Raw genomic sequence first — 8,956 nt, 5'->3', positions numbered from 1 at the left:
TTAAAGGTAATTCACCCCTTTGAGCAGAGGCTTTCACATTATTTTGGAAATCTAATATGAATCAGGAGCCCCATCTTAGCCTATACTAAGGTGCAGATATATCGAAACACTGCATTATATATAGAATATATATATCGGGCAGCAAATCAATGTTCACCCGAAATCTCACAGTCGCAGACGACCAGGCTCTGCTTGGAAAAAGAGAAGCAACATTTTGCATAATTAAAGAAAGTGGCATTCAACATATATTGATTACATAATGGCATTGGCAAAGGTTTTCTGTAAATGTAATTGCAATTGGAAGCAACAGTATTTGTTGCTGGATCTGTCTCATGAAAAAATGCAGCAGGTCAGCTGACTTTTGCTGCATCGTTTCAATACACAGAACCAGCAGTGCTGTGGCTAGGGAGAGACAGATGCTACTTTCTATAACAAATAAACTATTATCCATTTAACATTTCTTCAAGAAAATGTGTTACTGTGCCTTGAATGGCATGGCAACAGTTGGCCACGGCATGTGGCATAACTAGATATTACTGGGCCCACAGCAAAAATTTTTCAGGCCCCCAAAATATTTAAAGTTAAAGGGATGGTTCACCTTTAAGGTAACTTTTTTGTTATAGAGCGGCCAATTCTAACTTTTCAACTGGTTTTCATTATTTATTTTTTTAATAGTTCTATAGTTATTTGCATTTTTCTTCTAACTCTTTGCAGCTTTCAAATGGGCATCGCTGACTACCTTCTAAAAAACAAATGCTCTGTAAGTAGGGTTGCCACCTTTTCTGGGAAAAAATACCGGCCTTCCTAAATGTTTATCAATTTTCCCTAATAATCACATTGGGATCAGTTATCATTTTTACCGGCCAGCCCGGGAAATACTGGCCAGATAGCAGCCCTATCAGTAAGGCTACAAATGTATTGTTACTTTGTATTACTGACCCTTCTATTCAGGCCTACTCCTATTCATATTCCAGTCTCTTATTCAAATCAATGCATGGTTGCTAGGGTAATTTGGACCCTAGTTACCAGATTGATTAAGATGCAAATTGAAGAGCTGCTGAATAAAAAGCTAAATAACTTAAAAACCACAAATAGTAAAAAAAAATGAAAACCAATAGCAAATTGTCTCAGAATCTCACTCTCTACATCATACTAAAAGTTATCTCAAAGTTGAACAACCCCTTTAAACCTGTTTTACCAATATTAATTGAAACTGTTGTATATAAATTAGGGAATCATGGGGCCCCTATCGCTCCTTGCTTGGCCCCCCTGCATCTGCAGGGTCTGCTTCCTATGTGGTTACACCCGTGGCCACAGCTGAATTCATGTATCAAGAATAGAGTAGGAACACGTTATATTTACACAGCCAGAAAGCCTTTTTAATTTGTGGTGTTATACGTGTTTTGTTGTTACTGCCTTGCTGGCAAGTCTGTGCTAGAAATAGAGCTTTGAAGTAAGCCTGACTGAGGGCATCTGCCACATACAATAATGGCTCTTCTCTCATCGGATTTCTCTGGGCGGGAATATGTAATCAATACACACTGCTGATTGGTCAGCTTCCCGGCGCCCTGTTTTTCAGTCACTGGTACTTCCGGAAGAAGTTTCCCGCCAAGTGCGTCCAACGCCTGGAGTTCTTATCGCTGTCACAGGTTCTGTTTACGATGGCGGATCTCTTCGATGTTCCTAAGGTCCGCATCAACACCAGCATGCTGTCTCAGAATGTGGGCAAGCCTGTATGCTTCGTTGGCCGGGTGGAAAAGGTAAGAAAGAGTTCTCTGATCCGAGATGCTGATGAGCGTCTTATCTATACATAATGGTGCTCTCTCCACAATACGTAACATATGCCACAATAGCTCTTATATTGTATTGGGAGCAGTCCTGCAGTAGTTTAGCTTTTATAATGCTATATATATATATATATATATATATATATATATATATATATATATATATATATATATATATATATATATATACTTTGTGTATGTGTTTTTAATTATTTAGCTTTATGTTCAGCCACACTTCTGTCTGGAATTTCAGCAACTATCTGGTTGCTAGGGTCCAACTTACCATAGTGATGTGAATGAGAGACTGGAAGACGAATAGAAGAGGGCTTGAACAGAAAGATAAGTAATAAAGTAACAATAACAGTGGTAGCTTCACAGTCAGGGCCGGACTGGGATTAAAAAGCAGCCCGGGCAAAAAAATCAAAGCAGCCCACATGTAAACATGCATTGGTCTTGTACTCATCCACTCATATATTGGGGTAAAACTGCAAAAAATTATGTGCATAAAGAGCTGCCTTTCTCACACACTTAAGTTTAATTAAGTGTAATTAATGTAAAGTATGTTAAAGATTCTACAGCCTTGAGCCTTTATATGGTCACGGAAACCCCTCAGTGACTTCTAATATCCTTATCATTTACTGTAGGGGGTACATTATCCCTTATAATACATCAGCGATACTCAGAGTTCCCTGTATAACGCAGCCTGCAGCCTTGTGCCTTTATATGGTCACAGAACAACCCCTCAGTGACTTCTAATATCCTTATCATTTACAGTAGGGGGTACATTATCCCTTATAATGCATCAGCGATACTCAGAGTTCCCTGTATAACACAGCCTGCAGCCTTGTGCCTTTATATGGTCACAGAACAACCCCTCAGTGACTTCTAATATCCTTATCATTTACAGTAGGGGGTACATTATCCCTTATAATACATGAGTGATACTCAGAGTTCCCTGTATAACTCAGCCTGCAGCCTTGTGCCTTTATATGGTCACAGAACCCTCAGTGACTTCTAATATCCTTATCATTTACAGTAGGGGGTACATTATCCCTTATAATACATGAGTGATACTCAGAGTTCCCTGTATAACTCAGCCTGTAGCCCTGTGTTTCTATATGGTACACTGTAGTAGTTAAGTACATATTCTCAGCATCCAAAAGGGCACTCAGAATAATAAAAACAGCAGTACTTACATATTAATGTATGTGCTAAAATGGATCAGTGCAGTTGCTTATAAAAATCAGTCAACAGTTTGAAAATTAAAGTGAAGGTCTAAGTGGCTGTTATGGGGAACTGCTCCGGAGCAATTTAGCATTATTTAGTAAATCACCCACAGTTTATTTATTAAAGGCAAGATGCCAAAGACAATTCCAACAATAAGGTACAGTATGTCCATAATTCCATAGAGAATAATTCATGAGTAATCATACAGAATAATTCATTAAAAAATCAACTGGTCATTATTCATTATTTGTGGTTTTTCAGTTATATATTTTTTTGTTCAGCAGCTGGTTGCTAGGGTCTTATTTACCCTAGAAACCAGGCAGTGGCTTGAAAGTTGCTATAGGATTTTTAAAGGCATATTTATCAAAGGGTGAACTTACGAATCCCATAGAAATGAATCGAGAGAGGCGGAATTTCACACTAGTGGACTGTGGTGATCTCTAACTTCACTCTTTGATAAATATACCCCTATGAATAGCAATACATGAGTTACTTAATAACAATTCATTTGTAGCCTTTCAGAGCAATAGTAAGTGACCACCATTTGAATGCAGAAATAGGTAGCAAATAATTAAAAATAAAACATGAAGACCAATTGCAAAGTTGCTATAAATAGGACATTCTATAACACACTCCACCAAAACTGTGCAGCCTCCATGTCACACTTATGACTACAACATTAGGCTAATATCATGTTTATCACAGCTTCTTCCTGATAATAAAACCGAGCTCCCAACCTCTCCGTCTAAATTACAGTCAAACCATAATTTTACATATCTGCTTTACATTTTCTTTTTTTGCTTTTTTCTGTTCCACTGGAAAATGAAAAATCAAGCTTTGTCTGTATGGCAAAAGCTGTGGCCACAACACAAGTGAACAGTATAATTCAATGCACCCCCTACCCACCAAATAATTTGAAATACTGGTCACTTGAGAGACTTTGCTGCTGTTTTTTCAGACTGCTGAGACACTGCTGGCCCACTCTCCAATCCACAGGCCCACTTTCAGCACCAGCTCTGCTTTGCCCCAGAAATAAATACCTCTCACCAGCTTCCCAGAAGAATAATTCAGCTCTCCTGTTTGTTTGTAAAGAAAGCAGCCTGTCGTGACATCACACAGGTGTCCTGTCCACTAATTCAAAGTTTCTGCAGTCCTCCTCCCTCTCTCTCTCTGCTCTGTTACATTACACTGCTATATGGAGGTGGGAGGAGGCTGCAAACTTGAGCGTCTTGCTGCCATTCCAGAGAGTGGGGGAGGAACACGGAGACAGAGCAGAGGGATGATTACATGAAGCAGACGCTGCTCACGGATTAGTAAACTAATTAGGTGGCCGCGCTGGACAGATCAGGTACTGACGCTGGCGGCTTTGATTAATAGCATAGTGAAGCAGTGCGCCCCCGCATCTTGTCAGACAGCGAGCGGCCCACTAAAACACACAACAGAGCAGCCCCTCGGGCAAATGCCCGAGTAGACAGATTATCAGTCCGGGCCTGTTCACAGTTAAGGGTCAGGGCACACGCTCAGATTCGGGGAGATTAGTCGCCCGGCGACAAATCTCCTCTTCTTCGGGGCGACTAATCTTCCCGAACTGACTCCCGCCACCTAGAAGGTAAATCGCCGGGGGGGTGGCACTTGGAGCGCTCCGTTTTATGAAGTTGCCACAAAAGGAAACTTTGGAAAACAAAGCGCTCAGAGTTCCATTCCGCCGGCGATTTACATTCTAGGTGGCGGGAGTCAGTTCGGCGAGATTAGTCGCCCCGAAGAAGAGGAGATTTGTCACTCGGGCGACTAATCTCCCTGAATCTGAGTTGTGTGCCCTGACCCCAAGTGTTTTTGTGGCTGCTGGGGAAAGAGGCAGAAGAGGAAAGCAAATCACTCAAACTATATAATAAAAAAAAAAACTTTATATAAATGACATTCTATAACAGACTGAAAGGTGAACTAATCCCTTTAAGGAGATGTCCTTTTATTTAACTGTTTTAGAACTTCTAACCAACTTGGCATTGAAACTGATGTCTGGTTGCTAGGATAGAAGAACCGAGCAATATTTGAATGACATACTGACAGTAAATGGAACATAATTGTTTTGGACCACTAGGGTGGCTAGGAACTGCATTGTTAATTAAAAAGAAAAAAAAAAACAACAGGGGAGCTGCTGTGGGGACTGGGCCAGTTATTAAGTAGTCCTGTTTTGATGATGACCATTCTGTATTAACGTGCTTGATATTTACACAGGTTCACCCAACTGGGACATCCATTGTTCTTTCAGACGGTGCAGGCAAAAATGCAACAGTTGAGCTTAATGAACCGGTATGTATAGCACTGTGAGTGTATGAGGGCATCTTGTAAGCAAATAACTCATTCACCCTTTACATGCTAGATGGGTGAACACCAACCTGTGGCTCGCAGGGAACATGTTGTTCATTAAACCCTTGGATGTTGTTTCCAGTGGCCTCAAAGCAGGTGCTTATTTTTGAATTCCTTGTTTGGAGAAAAATTTTGGGTGTGTGAAAAAGAGGTGTAAAAAACACAGCCTTCTGTAGGCTGCCATAAGGTCTACCAATCACAGCCCTTATTTTGCACCACCTAGGAACATTTTCATGTTTGTGTTGCTCCCCAACTCTCTTTCCATGTTAATGTTGCTTATGGTTAAAAAAAAAAAAAGTTTGGTCATTGTTCCTGAAAATAAACACTGACACCCAGGGTCTCTAGATGGACAATCCTCAGATTTTGAAATGAAAAACAGAAGAGTTTTCTAGGTTATATTGGGGTGGATAGGGTTAATGTGTTTTCTTCAAATCAGTGATAAGAAACATTTTTTTTTTAATTTGCTGAGCATATGTCTGGTAAATCAGACAATGACCCTAGTATTATTCATTTGTAACATGTCTTTTGTTGAAATTAAGTTTATGGAACTGTGTTTTTCATTATATTGCAGCTGGAGGAGGAAATTTCTGGAATTATAGAAGTGATTGGCAAAGTTACACCAAAGGCAACAATCATGGGAGTATCTTATGTTCCATTTCGGGAAGATGTAAGCACTTTTGGTGAGTGCAAGCTGTTTGTAGCAGTCTATTAAAGAAAACTCTTGGGGGTTGTCTTTCTATAACATGGCTGTGCTATCATCTTACCTTTCTAGTCTACGGTAGGATTTCCTGGGAAGGACAGGTAAGTCTTTCTGCTATAGAAAGACCTCTGGGATGGTCTTTCTGAAACTGAGCACAAGTGTGGGAGAGAATATAGCCATTTAATTCACCAGTCACATTGTCTGGCACTTTCTTTTTGCAGCTGCCCCTTCCTCTCCCACCTGTAACTTGCTTGTGCTAGTAGAAAATTCTACAGAAGCCAGCAGGGTTGTGCAGAGTGTTTGCAAATACCCACAGTCCAGAAACCCATAATGTACTACAGTGGTATGTTTTATTTCACCATTGCCTGTTCTATGATGGACAGCACTTAAAGGGTTTAAACAATAATACAGCCAGTGGCAGGCACGTATAATCAGTGGCCTCTTCAGCTAACAGGGCAAATGGTGGGAATTCTTGTACAAACGCTTGGGGTGATGGATGACGAGTAGTTGGAGACTAGAAAGAATGATTTGTAAGTAAAAAGTATACAGTTTATAGGTGGGTGTGAGAACACAGCCTTTTAAAATGCCGTTCTGTGATATTCAAAATGCATTAGTGTTGCACTTTTTCTGACTTGTAATCTGCATTTCTTTCAGATATGGCCCTCTATGATGAAGCATTAAAAATAATCCATGAATTTCCTCAGTACTATCCCATTGGGCACAGTTCAAGCGAATGAAGCGGAATTAAAGACAAAATCATTAGTCAAATACAAGACTGATTAAAAAGACTTTTCTTTCTCAAGAAGCTCAGGTGCAGGTTTCTAGATGATCACAACTTCAACACATCCTATGAAAATGAAACTTGACCTTTGTAAACTTTAGTGTTTTAGTAGCTTAAGTAATTTTACCCCCTTAATTGTAACCTTGCATAAATGCTGGTTTTGGTGTAGTCAAGAAATGGTTACTTTGAGGAGCTTCAAATGTCAGATCCCTGAAAAAGTCTACTTGAGATCAGTTACTACCCATCTCAATTCTGATATCTTTGATGATGTTTTCATAGCCCAACACCATAAGGTTTTGGTAATAGTTTCTTACTCCAGTGGGAATTGTACATATTGTATTTTCTTGGAAAGTTTTTTTTTTTTTTTTTTTTTTTAATAAATATGGCTCCTTGAGCAAATATTTTTATAGTTGGGGTCTGGTTCTTGAAAATAGGGGGGCATTCATCTGGACTTAAAGACAAATGCTTGATTTGGTTTTTATTCCAGGACAACTAAAGCCCTAATCAAACAAGGCCACATGTTAATGGTCTTAAGGCTCCAGAATTTCAGTTCTGTGATCTTCCAGGGTGGCCTTCCCCAGCAAATCTTCAAAAGCTGGTACTTAGCAATGCACATATGCATCAATTATTCTGTACCCTGGGAATGTGCTTTCAGCCCAATTCAGCAGTTTAAAGGAGAACTAAAGCCTAAATTAATGATTAGAAATGTCATATTTTATATACTGAACTTATTGCACCAGCTTAAAGTTTTAGCATGTCAATAGCAGCAATGATCCAGGACTTCAAACTTGTCACAGGGGGTCACCATCTTGGAAAGTGTCTGTGACACTCACATGCTCAGTGGGCTCTGAGCAGCTGTTGAGAAGCTAAGCTTAGGGGTCTTACTAATTATCCATCAGAAAACGAGGTTGGTCTGTAATAAGATGATGCTACAGGACGGATTATTAAATTCTGATGCTAATTGCACTGGTTTCTGTGCTGCCATGTAGTAATTATCTGTATTAATTACTAATCTGCCTTCTATTGTGACATTTCTATTGTGTACTGTATATTGTGAGTTGGTCCCTAAGCTGAGTAAGTAAAAGCAGCACAGAGCATGTGCAGTGAATCAGCAGAAAAGAAGATGGGGAGCTACTGGGGCATCTTTGGAGACACATATCTTTACTGCTAAAGGCCTGTGGTTGCCTTGGGCTAGTACAAAAGCACAAAACACAATGTACAACATTTCTAGCTACTAATTAAACTTTAGTTCTCCTTTAAATACCACTGGGTTGAAGACTGATTAATGTGTCTACTCCTAATGACCTCCATTATGATCTGATATGGCAAGCGCAAGAACTAATGGAGAACATGTTCTTTTCTATCTTGAGTTAAGTTTTGTTGTGGATTTTTGCCTTGCACACCATATTACATTAATTAGTAGAATTTTGCCTGAAAGTCCTATCTCTGCATTATGAAAACACAACCACATGGCTTTTAATGTGTATGGGACTATTGCATGCTAGTTACCTTGACCCGTTCTCACTATAGCTATGGGTTATCAAACCCAATTCAATAAATATATGGACTGATATGTGTTCAGAGCAGAAGCAATGCTGGGTCATGCAGAATTTGCATCCAAGGAATCTGCCATACAAATAACCCATTTCCCATGACCAGTGAGTAACTGAGTGGAACAGACTCTGTCTTGACAGCTGCTAGGAACATTTTTGGCACTAAAAGCAGCCAGGCACTCAGTAGGGTTGTAAACACAGCTCCATGCTAAAGACTAACTATTTCAAACTAAGAAAGTTTGATTTTTTTTTTTGTATATGTTACAACCCCCACCTTCCCACACACATACTAGATTTTAATTGGTGAGGGTGGCATTTTGTTAAACACCCCCGAAGTGATAATTGCTTACTCAAACCCTGGGCCAGCTCTCCTCTTTGCTGAAAAAACTAAAGTGTCCAGGTCACTTGAAAATCCTGGGACACATGTAATAAATGTATATTGCAGGACTGCAATGGTGCATTTAACATTAAACTGCAATCATTGCAGCATTTTTGGCTGGATTTTAAAGTTTTCTGGTAAACCTGTTCTAATAAGTGCCAC

The 8,956-nt window shown here is 39.6% G+C and overlaps 1 protein-coding gene across 1 annotated transcript; it reads left to right on the top strand.

Moving 5' to 3' along the window:
- The first annotated feature begins 1,619 nt into the window (after nt 1–1,619).
- On the top strand, nt 1,620–7,263 carry rpa3.L (replication protein A3 L homeolog). Its single transcript, NM_001095060.1, is given in 4 exon segments — nt 1,620–1,760; nt 5,250–5,324; nt 5,953–6,061; nt 6,736–7,263. Coding segments are annotated over 4 exon segments (366 nt in total). The 5' UTR covers nt 1,620–1,661; the 3' UTR covers nt 6,819–7,263.
- Nucleotides 7,264–8,956: the final 1,693 nt, after the last annotated feature.

This window comes from Xenopus laevis, chromosome 6L, assembly GCF_017654675.1.
Source record: "Xenopus laevis strain J_2021 chromosome 6L, Xenopus_laevis_v10.1, whole genome shotgun sequence".
In the NCBI taxonomy this organism is placed as follows: Eukaryota; Metazoa; Chordata; class Amphibia; order Anura; family Pipidae; genus Xenopus; species Xenopus laevis.
Note: the sequence above shows the minus strand (reverse complement) of the source record. Positions and strands in the feature narration are given on the sequence as shown.